Below are 13164 nucleotides of genomic sequence, written 5' to 3' on the forward strand. Positions count from 1 at the left end.
TACATAGTATATAATTGCACTTATGGGGCTGTTACATTTACCTCCCCATTTTTGAAGGACGGACTGCATTTTATGAAGAATTTTCTTTGTTTGAAGCTTAGTCTGGCTGCCTTATTAATTCGAATTGTTTAAATTCAAACAGAAAGAATCATTAATTGAGCAATTAGCTGTTAATGTGTGTATACACTTTTTTTGGAAAGTTTGTACAGTGAAACCTTGGTCTATGAATGCCTCAGAGTATCGATAGTTTGGAGTATGAAGTAAATTTCAACATAAAATTTTACTCAATGTACGAAGTTTGCCTTGGCGCACAAGTTGTTTGTTGATTCTTGTATGGGTGAGGTGCATGGGTTCTGCTGGGCATGGGACAAGGCATGCTCTGTTTACCAGTACAGTATATCCCACCTAGTGACGACAGCGCTTGAATTCTCTGTGAAGAATTGCACAGTTTTCAGCTTTTTTGGTTTCTGAACATAAATTTTTTTATTATATATCATGCCATGTGTCCCAAGAAAGTCAGTGGTAAAAGTTAACCCTAGAAAATAGTTGGTAGGATGATACAGGAAAAACAAGAAATAATTCGTAAACATGAAGATGGTACAGTATGTGGGTTGTAGGTACAGTATGATGGTAGGGAAAAAACGTGTCTATAGAAAGATTCTTAGTAAGACAGGCAAACTGTGAGCCACAACCATGTTCTAGTGGTATGCCTACAAAAAGTAGGAGAGAGAGCATCCCAGAAATGAAATCACTGCCTGATATTATAATGGAAGGGGACTCTCCTTCCAAACACTAACGCCTCTCCTCCCCCCTCCTCACCATCTTCCATGCGCCAACAAGAGTCCTCAATAAAGGTAATGTATAGTGAAACATATGAGTTGTGTTTTGTATAAAATTATTTTTAAGTTAACACTTTCACGCGCCCGACGCATCCCACCCGCAAGACCGTGGGAAGTTGCCCAAGTGTTACCCGTTACCGCACGCCCAACTGCACATCGGCTACACAACTACTGAAAAGTTTATACTCTTTTTTTAATGTTTCTGACCTTCATTTTCGATGTACAAGTTTTATTTTGGTATCGATGTGTTGCCAATGAAATGTTCTAGAGGAACATATGTATAACATGTCACCAAGGCTAACGTGATGCCGGCACCAAATAAAAAACTAAGTCATTTTAGCCGTTCACGCCAAACAGCGCGAACATTTTGCTACTCTTTTTCAGGTTTATCAAGTCCAAACTTGTTCGACATCGTTCTTTTTTGTATCACTGTGTTCGCAATAAAATTTCCTACACAGACATATGCATATAAATTAGACAACATGGGCGTGCCTCGCCCGCAACGACCCCTAAAGTCATCGAAGCCTTACCCACTACAGCACACTCATTGCCACACACGCTACACCCAATACACCAGACAAACACAAACAGTTTGCTGACAGACGTTTTTGTGCAACATTGTTCATTGTGGTATCAAATTATTCCCAATAAAATGCTCTAAATAGAAAGACAAATATAAGCAATAACAACCACAATATATATAAGCAATACTAATAACAAAGTATAAAGACTAAAATTGGCAAAGTTACCCATGAGCGCGCAAAATCTGTAAAATGTATACAGTATCCACTCAATTTAACGACCTCTTTTATACCGATCTGCCGGTAATAACGACCGGTTTGGGAGATCGGATTCTGGAGCCTCGTATACCGGTCTGGTGGTCGATATTACCGATGGTCGGTATTGGGTTTGTTTTGGCATCGCCAGCCCCTCATATGGCGACCAAGCCACCGACCTCGATCATCCAGAGTGGTATATTAAATCTTAACTTTCTTTTAAAATGAATCAGTTTTATTAAGAAAATTCTAAATTATTGTTAATAAAATATTTTAAAACAATTGTTATTAAGCAAAATTCTTTGTTTTCTTATTAAATACCTTTCATAGTATAGGCAATAGGTATTTTTTTTCCCACGGACCTAGAATGTACTGCGCCTGGCCATGTGACCGCATTGTTTGCTGTGAACTCGCGTGGCTGAGAGCAATGTCTCAGAATATTAGCCAGAGAAAATTAGATTCAGACAAAAATAGATAAATTCATGATTTCAATGATTCGTGAAAGTACCCTCTGGGAATTCAACAAGTCGTGCAGCCTCCGCCAGCAACAAATGCTCTGCAAGCTATGCTGCACCCACTGATGCTGAATTCCCATCGACAAGTTGTGCAGCCTCTGCCGGCAACGAATGCTCTGCAAGCTATGCTGCACCCACCGATGCTGAATTCCCATCGATAAGTTGTGCAGCCTCCACCTGCAACGAATTCTCTGCAAGCCATGTTGCATCCGCTGATGCAACATCAAAATTCCCATCAAAAGTCGTGTAGCCTCCACTAACGATATAAAATATGATTGAAAGGCATATAAATTAGTGTAAGAAGTGTTGATAGAGTACAGTATTGTAAGTGTTAATGATTATTTAAGCCTTGACAAAAAGATACTGTACAGTCTATATATACAGTATAAATAATTTTCAGTTGTGAATTAGAATTAGAACTCATGTGAATTAGTAGTATTGCTAGCTGTTGTGTGAAGTGAATGCCTGAAAATAAGTGTACATACTGTATGTACCCTGTAATCAGTACTGAACAATATAAAACAAGCGCTGTAGAGGATGATGTAATCTTAACAGCTTCGTAATCTTCAGCTTCATTAAAAGTAAGTCAATTTACCAATTTTATTATAGTATTTCAACATATTAATTTTTTTTTTCAACAAAAGCTACATATTAATCTCTGCAAATGTATATTCTATCATTAGCAGAGAAAAGGTGAGCTCAAAATATTTTGTCTTGGCTAGCTCTCGTTGGCAAGGCTCGATCACCATTGTTATGGCTTGGCCGCCATAGCCTGTGTCATAACATTAAAAATACATTACCTGCACTGTTCAGGGTAAAACAAAACACATCTCTAAAATGTTATTGAGAAAATATTAACAATCACTGATTGATACATGAAATATTTTGCAATACAAAGGAATGAATCCATTTTTTCCCACCCATCTGGACTTGATCAGACCGTGTTCACACATCATCCATGCACTAGCCACCAGTTGGCTTAATCGTTGGCGTGGCACTAAATTGGAACGCAATTACACAATGAACTTTGCTTAATTTTAGTTATACAGTATAAAAATATATCCTACCTGAATGTTACTTGGAAAATTACCCGACTCGACTTATCTTCGGAAATAACGGAGCTCCGGAAATAACGACGAGGGTACAGCCCCATAAAGGCCGTTAAATTGAGTGGATACTGTATACTCGTTCCAGTTTTCTCGCCTTATTTCTTGTGCTACATCGTTCGTTTTGGTATCATTGTGTTCGCAATAGAATTCTCTATAGTGATATATGCATATAAGGTCTAAAAGCCCGGAGTGAGTCCCACAGCAGAGCCTAAAGTCGACCAAGTTACTCGTGAACGAGCACCAATTGGCACACCTGCAAACTAATGTATATACTTGTTCAGTTTGATAACATAAATTTTCGTGCTACGTTCTTCAGTTTGGTATCAAATTGTTCGCAATAAAAAGGCACATGTTTTAAAACTAGTCCCATAATAATAGAACAATAAATAGAATTTTAATAAATATTTTAACTTTTTGGACACTTTTGATGCTCATCACCACAAAATTATTTATATCTTTCCAGTATTCTGATATGAATTTTCATGTTACGTCTTTCATTTTGGTATCAAATTGTGCGCAGTCTGAAGGTGCTCATTTTGAAACCACTCCCAGATTGATTGGATAAAATTTACATTTTTAACATATATTTCAATGAGTGATGCCAGACCTCGTCACCCGAGATGAATCGGGAGAAAAATGAGTGAAGTTACAGTATTTGATGTCATCCGCGCGCAAGAGTGTTAATATTTTTGGGTGTATGTGGAATAGATTAATTAAATTTACATTACAGTGGCACCTTCGTTTACGAATTTATTCCGTTCCAAGAGACGGTTCGTACACCGAAAATTTGAAAACTTAAACAAATTTTCCCATAACCACTGCACTGCACAACTCGCCTTGATGTTCTCGACAGGTGGTGCGTAACTTGCCTCAGGGATCTCATAGGTATAGCATACGATTCAAAACTGGCTCGTGGTGACTCGGGTACGAAATGGATGCCTGAGGCCTCCGGTGATCGTCCGCCATTTGGGAAAAAATCTCAGCATACCCCAGGGCCGTGGAGACCCACAGTTTCAAGAGAGCAACCATGTCTGATGCATCGTCTATGAGCCCCTGGTGTACGGTCAGCCGCGGTCCAGCAAAACAACTCTCAGAGGACCAAATACGGGACATATTGTATGATGATGGACCCATAGATGACAATTTAGACTACAGTCCTGAAAAACACCTAACACAGAGGTGTGTCGGACTAAAATTAACTTTATGTACATTTATTTACAAAAGAATTACACATTTAGTAGTCCTGGAGACTGTGATACTGTGCGAAACAGTCGATATGGCACAGAGGGACGGCACATGCTTCGCACCATGTTAACGCCAATTTTCGTTTCTGTGGCCTCAATTTGGTACTGGAACACGCAACACACCGACGCTGGCCTGCTGCACGAGATCCAGTTGGTGGTAATTTCTTGATTTGGTGTATCAGAAAGGCCTCCCTGTAAGCGAGCCTGGGTGCAAGAGCATGGTTCAATATTGGGTCTCGAATGGGTCTTTGTATGCCAGGTGTGTCTTGCCAAATTTACCTAGTAACTGTTTCACAACTTGAAAACTAAACAAACGGAAATATGGTTTTCTACCTGTTTTCACAAGATACATGTTGTCACTGTTCAGCATTGTTGCATCAATAAGGTGGAAAATCATTTTCTTCGTCCACTTCACTGTTTTCCGTACACACTCTACAGCACCCACCATCATGTCACATTTATCAACTAAACGCATGTTGATGTTGTAGTCCATCACACAATCTGGCTTATATATTATTTGCTTTGTTGTTCTGTTCACCTTGCCACTGTCCACCATTGTACCAGGGTGAATGGTGGTCGACATGTTCACTTCACGTCTGTCTTTCCACCGCACTGAAAGCTTTGCTTAGCAGTGTCAAACACAGGCATTTCCTTTCGTTTTGGCTTTACTGTGCCACACACTTCAGTCTTATTATCAAGCAAGAATTTTGTTACCAAGGGACTGGTATAATAGTTGTGTGTACAATATGTGGCCCCTGTTCAGATATGGTGCAAGCAGTGCCTTCACCACACTACCTGAGAAGCCATGTTCGTCATTAGTAGGAATATCTACATTTGTGGCGGAATACAGTATCATGTGTAACACCATTCCTGATTCACAGTCACAGAGCACAAAGAATTTCAGTCCAAATCGGTGACATTTTGAGGGAATATACTGCTTGAAGGCAGCACATCCTTTGAAAAGCACAAGGGATTCATCAATAACCAGCTTCTGAGCTGGTACGTAGTAATCTCGGAACTTTCCAATCAGGTCATTTAGCACGTGCCTCACCCTCCAAAGCCTATCATCCTGTCTCTCGTCTGCATTATTTGCAAAATGAAGGCACCGTAGGATCAATAGAAATCTGTCTCGGGACATATTTCCCAAACAATGTTGTTGGAACAGCATTGTCTTTGCTCCAATATTCTGATATTACGTGTTTCACACGTAATATGAAATTAATTAATTTCATCAACATGCAAATTGCGAAAAACACACTCAGTTCACCAACAGTTGTCTCTTTCCAACGCTGTAGTCATGAAAATTCTGATACTTCCTCACCTTCAATGAGATCGGCCGCAAGTCTATTCGTTTCGTGAGCGGCTCATTGAAATATGCAGTAAAGAAGTCCATTTCACTCATTTCGTCACCAGTATCAGGGAAAAGATCTGTAATTCCCACATCTCTGTTGTCAAAGTCGGGAATTTGTGGAACAAAATCTTCCCTATCACTCCACACAAGCAAACCTGCTGCCTTCCGAGAGCCATGAGCTGCACCACGGCGAGGAATCCGGGGACCAGGATCTGAAGCAGGCATTGCAACAGTAGGGGGCAGGAAGGGTAGATGAGGGAAAAAATTTGGAACATAAGGGAATTTGTTTCTCATTGTCGCCATATTGTTTCATGCGGCGGCGCTTGGCTGGGCGGGTAGCTGATGCGGCGAAACTTGTACTGGCACTAGCAGCTGGGGTAAAACTATTCTCCGATTCTTCATCACTAAAACCTGAGAAAGATTCACCTGTTTCAGACTCGTCGATCATATCATAAACGGGCAATGGAACATATGAATGACGTGCTTGGGCGCGAGGTGGTGTTGAGTATTAGTGGGTAACTCTTGTGGCATCCTCACCCTTGTGGCACCAACATGTTCACCCTCACTATCCGTTGTTTCTATTTCTTCAGGCTGTCTATAGTCCTCATCTATATCAGAGTCGTCACTATCAGATTCGTCAACGTCCTTGAACAATTCATTGGCAATTTTGTCTTTGGTCAAAGACTGCGCGGCGCGGTGCGCTGAGAGAGGTTGCATGCTGGGTCGTGATGCGCTCGCCATGGTGTCTGGCCACTAACTAAGGCCTGGGAAACAAAGGAGGCCTGCTTTAGATTTTTTTCCAAGATGGCATCTGTTTACAATCGCCCCTGGCTACGGTATGGGTGACCCCTTTACACTGTGGGACATTTGAATCGTGTCTGGCACCCTTTGGCGTATATATACACCATGCGCACGGTGGGACATGTTACTCATGGCATATATATATGCCATGCGCAGTTTAAGGGTTAAGGCAGAGCAGTGCAGTTGTTAAGAATAATGTAAATTGAATTAAACCATTCCACACACCCAAAATATTAACTTAAAAATACATTTTATACAGAATACTACTCATAGGTACCTTACCTTTATTGAAGACTCTTTGGCATATGGAAGATGGTGCGGAGGGGAGGGGAGGGGGAGAGGAGAGGTGTGTTTAGAAGGGCAGTCCCGTTCCATTATATTGTAACGGTTCTATTGTTACGTAAAGTATGGTGACAAATAAACACAGACACTAAGATACTATATATATATTTGGTCGAATATACAGAAGTACACAGGTGATACTTTGGTGTGAGTTGAGCGCACTGAGCGTCGGTACAGTATCTCGCAAGTGTCTGCTCTAGACCACACTTGAAAGTAGACTAGCTAATGTTTTGCTATTCTGCTGCTTATATGCTCGGGCAACACCTCACCGTGTGGCCCGGGCAACGCCTCACCTCATTCATCTCCAAAGGTTGACAGGAGTATTAACAATGCATTTGGAGCGAGTATATTATTGGGATAATCTACTCGCTACAGAACTCCCCCTCCCAGGGGATGAAAGGAAAAATACTTGATCAAGGAACTTAGCTGGTCGGTGAATTGTATGCCCTGCTCACGTTACATAACCATCAAAGTTAACTTCCTCCTCTTCCCTGATGTCATCTAACTGGGGTCGTAGGGTGGGAGGTCGCACAGGATCGTCCGTCGTCGTAGGATCAGGTTGTGGTGCGGCTGGTAACTGTAGGGTGGGAGGTCGTACAGGATCGTCCGTTGTCGTAGGTGGCGGTGCTGCTGGTAACTGTGGTCGAAAAGTGAACTGCGTAGTCGGCGGATGTGTCTCTGGAGGGATGTCTGGGGCAGCGTCACAGTGTGCTGGTTTAAGGCGATCGATGGAGATGTTTACCCGCTGTCCTCGGCGTTCAATGGTGAAGAACTTCGGTGTTCGAGAAACCACTTCAAATGGTCCTTCGTAAGGTGACTGTAGAGGGCGTCGAACAGCGTCGACTCTTACAAACACGTGTTCAGTTGTGTGGAGCTCATGAGGCACATATGTAGCACGAGTTGTCGGTTGGCGTGGTGGTGTAGGCCGAATGTTTGTCATGGCCGCCTTTAATTTCTGGACAAAAGTGGGGTCTGGGGGTGTGATAAGTGGCGTTGGGGTTAAGAATTCGCCCGGAAGCCGCAGGCTAGATCCGTATACTAAGTCTGCTGCCGAGAATCCACTGCCCTCCTTCGTGGCCGAACGGATGCCAAGCAAGACTAATGGAAGGTTGTCGATCCAATCATCAGGGCATGCTTGAGCTCTTAGGGCAGCTTTTAGTTGTCTATGAAAGCGTTCTACCATTCCGTTTGACTCAGGGTGGTATGCTGTGGTTCGGTTATGTGTGGTGCCGAGGAATTCCATAAGTTCCTTCCATAGATATGATTCGAACTGTCGTCCTTGGTTGGTGATGATGACAGAGGGGCTGCCAAAACGGGCGACCCATCCAGAGGAAAGCCTGGACCACTGACTCAGCTGAGATGTTGATTAATGGGATTGCTTCCGGCCATCTGGAGAATCGATTGATGCAGGTGAGTAGATAAGAATATCCTCTTGCCGACGGTAATGGTCCAACGATGTCTACATGCACCACCTCGAAACGGTCAGAAGGTAACGGAAACTGTTGAAGAGGGCTCTTTGTGTGACGATGTGTTTTCGCTCGCTGGCACTGGAGACATGAGCGAGTCCATCGTCGAACATCGGCATTGATTCCTGGCCATACAACACGCTCCGTTAGTAGTTTCTGGGAAGCACGTACTCCTGGGTGTGCTAGGGAGTGAAATACTGAGAACGTTTTCCAGCGAAACTGGGCAGGAATGTAGGGCCTAAGTGCTCCCGTCCGTGAGGTGTCACAGATTATCCTTCCGCCACCTTCCATGGGAATCTCGATGAACCGGAGAGCTGTGTCAGATGTTCGTAATCGCTGCAGATCAGGGTCTTCCCGTTGGGCCTTACTGATTACACAATAGTCCACCTGAGCTGGGTTTGTCACGACGTGGATTATGGTGGGTCGAGACAGTGCATCGGCTATGACATTATTAGTTCCTTTGACATGACGGATATCCGAGGTAAATTGGGAAATAAATCCCAGGTGGTTGGCTACTCGAGGAGAGTGAGCATCACCCTTGGCCGCCAGCGCATAAGTGAGAGGTTTGTGGTCTGTGAGGATATGGAAGTTCCGCCCCTCGAGAAAGTGCCGGAAATGTTGTATGGCTGAGTAGATGGCGAGCAGTTCCCTATCAAAAGTGCTGTACTTCTCTTCAGTGGGTGACAGGCGCGCTGAAAAGAATGCAATTGGGCGCCATTGTCCTTCAACGAGCTGTTGTAGTACAGCACCAATTGCTGTGTTTTAAGCGTCGGTAGATAGATTGGTGGGAGCGTCAGACACTGGGTGTGCGAGCAAGGTGAATTCCACCAGCTTGTGATTTATGTCGGTGAATGCTGTCTCTGCCTGGGGAGTCCACTCCAACGGAAGACGGGACGTGAGTTTCCGACCACGTAAGAGGTCGTATAAGTGTCGCAAGATGTCCGAACAATGTGGGATGAATCGATGATAAAAATTCACTACACCAAGAAATTCTTGCAACTTCTTTGGAGTAGATGGGCGCGGGAATTCCTTGATTGCCTCGATTTTCTTCTCTAGTGGTTGGACCCCTGCTGCTGACACACGGTGTCCCAAGAAATCCAGCTCTGGAACATGGAAAATACACTTCTCGGAGTTGAGCTGCAAGCCGAAGTTGCGCAGACGGGTGAGGAGGAGTCGGAGGTGTAGCAGATGTTCTGTTGGTGATGTACTGGCCACCAGCAGATCGTCAATGTAGGCGTAGCAAAAAGGAAGGTCCTTAACTACTTGGTCGATGAAGCGTTGGAATGTCTGGGCTGCATTCCGTAGACCAAAAGGCATCCGGACGAATTCAAACAGTCCAAAAGGTGTTGTGATCGCTGTTTTCGGAATGTCTGCCGGTTCCACAGGGATCTGGTGAAATGCCCGCACAAGGTCAATTTTCGAAAAAACGGTTGCGTTGCTCAATCCCTGTGAGAAATCCTGGATGTGTGGTATTGGGTAGCGATCCGGCAGAGTGCGAACGTTGAGAGCCCTGTGGTCTCCGCAAGGGCGCCATTCCCCTGGGGCTGTTTTCGGGATCATATGGAGAGGTGAAGCCCATGGACTGTTCGAAGGGCGGATTATTCCCGCCTCCTGTAGCTTATTGAATCCAGCACGTGCTACCGCCAGTCGTTCCGGTGCCAGGCGGCGTGGTCTGGCGAAGGTAGGTGCTCCCGTTGTAGTAATGTGATGCGTAATCGTATGTTGCACCTCTGGTCAAGGGCTGGCGGGTTGGGTCACATCTTTGAATTCATCCAAGAGTGCTTGAAGTTCCGTAGATGCGACTGGGGTGACGATGTTAACTTGTGTAGAGGTACTAGGAGAGGCTCGAAGTACTGCACCTGCGGGGTCCACCATAAGTCGATGGTGTTGCAGGAAATCCCATCCAAGAATGGGTTGTTCCACGTCCGCTATGAGGAAAGTCCACGTAAAGCGACCCAGAGAGGCGAACTCGAGAACCAGGGCGCGGGTCCCATATGTACGGACGGACGTACCATTGGCGGCTCATAAGTCCAAACCAGGAGTACGGGTTGATTTGACCAGTGGGGGAGGCAACACACTAGCTGCTGCACCTGTGTCAACGAGGAAACGGCGTTTGGTTATGACGTCAGATACAGTATCCACTCAATTTAACGGCCTCTTTTATACCGATCTGCCGGTATTAACGACCGGTTTGGGAGCCCAGTATCTAGAGCCTGCTATACCGGTCTGCGGTCGATATTACCGACAGTCAGTATTGGGTTTGTTGTGGCATCAGCGTCCCCTCACATGGCGACCAGGCCGCCACCGACCTGGATCGTCCAGAGTCATATATTACATCTTAATTTTCTTTTAAAATGATTCACTTTAATGAAGAAAATTGTAAATTATTATTAATAAAATATTTTGAAACAGTTTTTATTAAGCAAAAGTCTTTTTCTTATTAAATACCTTTTATAGTATGTATAGGCACTAGGTATTTTTTTTCCCAAGGACCTAGTATGTACTCCGCCGGGCCATGTGTTCCCATTGTTTACTGTGAACTCGCGCGGCTAGCTTCAATTGTGAAGGATATTACTGTACTGTAATTGTGATCTTTTTAATTTACAAAATGCCAAAAGTTACCCAAAGGAAGCGCCTGACGGTTGCACAGAAGCTGGAGTTAATTAAGAAACTTGATAAAGGATATTCTCATGCACGAGCAGCAGCAGAGTTTAACATCGGGAAAAGTACAGTAAGTGACATCAAGAAACAGAAGGATACTCTATTAAAATATGTGAGCACAACAGAGTGTGCTACTTCTGGTGCTGCATGTTCGAGAAAAACAGTAAAGTCTGGTCAGTATCCACAATTGGATGCTGCAGTGTATAAGTGGTTTATTCAGCACCGCACAATTGGCATGGCAATAAGATTTGAAGAGCTTAAAGTTGCAGCAAGTAAACTTGCCATTCAATTAGGTATAAAAGATTTCAGTGCAAGTGATGGGTGGGTTGGAAGATTTAAGGCTCGGCATAACATTTCAAACACCAAAAAAATTTCTGGTGAGGCGTCAAGTGCTGATCCCACTAATGTTGATTCATTCAAGGCTAAATTAAACGAGTACATTGTCAGTAATAATTTAAGCAAATATCAAGTATATAATGCTGACGAGACTGGGTTTATGTGGCGAGCTGTACCAAGTACATCCTTAACCAGTAGGATGCAGGAAAATATTCCTGGACGAAAGATAAGCAAGGAACGGCTCTCAGTCTTGCTCTGTGCTAATGCTGATGCCTCTCACAGGACAAAATGTGCCGTGGTAGGCAAGTCTAAAAATCCTCGAGCCTTAAAAAATATAATGCAGGCATTACCTGTAATATATTACAATTCTAAGAAATCATGGTTTAATCAAATAATATTTACGGACTGGTTTGAAAACCACTTTTGCAAAGAAGTCAGAGAATTCCAGATCAACAAATGTGGAATAAAGGCCAGTGAGGTTAAGGCATTGTTGCTGCTAGATAATGCCCCTGCTCATCCCATTAGCAAGTTAATTTCAAGGGATGGCAGAATAAAATGCATGGCACTTCCACCAAACACAACATCCTTGATCCAGCCCATGGACCAAGGTGTTATCCTTGCTGCTAAACGTATGTACCAAACAGCAATGCTTGAAGATGTTTTAGTTGTTTTACCTAGCGAGGAAGATGAATTGACAGGAAAGGATACAAGGGCTCAAAGAACACTAGAAAATCTAAAAAAGTACACAATCAGGGAAGCAATATTCCACTGGGCTAGGCTTTGGAATAAAGTGAAAGAAACCACACTAACAAATTCATGGAAGAAACTGTTAACAGAGAGGCCTAGATGTGAAGCAGCAGTATCTGATAGTGAATTCGAAGGTTTTGAAAATGAAGCCAATGATTTTGAAGGGTTTGAAGAAACGATCCGAACAATGTTGCTCCAAGCTGGTCAGGGTGTACAAGTGAATGATATCAATGAATGGTTAGAAAATGATTACGATCCTGGTTATGAATTGTTAACTGAAGAACAGATTGCGCAAAGTGTTCTCGGAAATGACTGATGACTCTGATGACTCGGACGATGTTGGTGAGGCTCTGCCTAGAGGTGTCGGATATCAGAAAAGATTGGAACAAGTTGAGGAACTCATTGAATATTCAATAAAAAGTAAACATGAGGTTATTGGAAATTTTTATGTACACCTTACAGCCTTAAAGCAATGTCTCAAAACGTTAGCCAGAGAAAATCAGATTCAGACAAAAATAGATAAATTCATGATTTCAACGGTTCGTGAAAAATCTTCGTCGACAAGCGATGCTGCACCCGTCGATGCTGAATTACCATCGACAAGTCATGGAGCATCCGCCAGCAATGAATGCTCTACAAGCCATGCTGCACCCGCCGATGCTGAATTCCCATCGACAAGTCGTGGAACATCCGCCAGCAACGAATGCTCTACAAGCCATGTTGCACCCGCCGATGCTGAATTCCCACCAAGTCGTGACAAGTCATCCACTAACGATATAAAATATGATTGAAAGGCATATAAATTAGTGTAAAAAGTGTTGATAGAGTACAGTATTGTAAGTGTTAATGATTAATTAAGCCTAGACAAAAAGATACTGTACAGTGTAAATATACAGTAGAAATAATTGTCAATAGTGAAGTAGAATTAGAACTCATGTGAATTAGTAGTAAGGCTAGCTGTTGTGTGAAGTGAGTGC

At 43.3% G+C, this 13164-nt stretch overlaps 2 protein-coding genes across 4 annotated transcripts in view; both read left to right on the plus strand.

The window, feature by feature from the left end:
* The window catches only part of LOC138353522 (zinc finger protein 271-like), a 62571-nt gene that overhangs the window by 37175 nt on the left and 12232 nt on the right, over positions 1-13164 (plus strand). The gene's annotated exons all lie outside the window — the stretch shown is intronic.
* Positions 9285-12978, plus strand: LOC138353510 (tigger transposable element-derived protein 7-like). Its single transcript, XM_069306489.1, has 3 exons — positions 9285-9354; positions 11146-12352; positions 12474-12978. Exons 1-3 carry the CDS (start codon positions 9285-9287, stop codon positions 12976-12978), a joined length of 1782 nt encoding a protein of 593 aa, XP_069162590.1.

This window comes from Procambarus clarkii, chromosome 58 (assembly GCF_040958095.1).
Source record: "Procambarus clarkii isolate CNS0578487 chromosome 58, FALCON_Pclarkii_2.0, whole genome shotgun sequence".
In the NCBI taxonomy this organism is placed as follows: domain Eukaryota; kingdom Metazoa; phylum Arthropoda; class Malacostraca; order Decapoda; family Cambaridae; genus Procambarus; species Procambarus clarkii.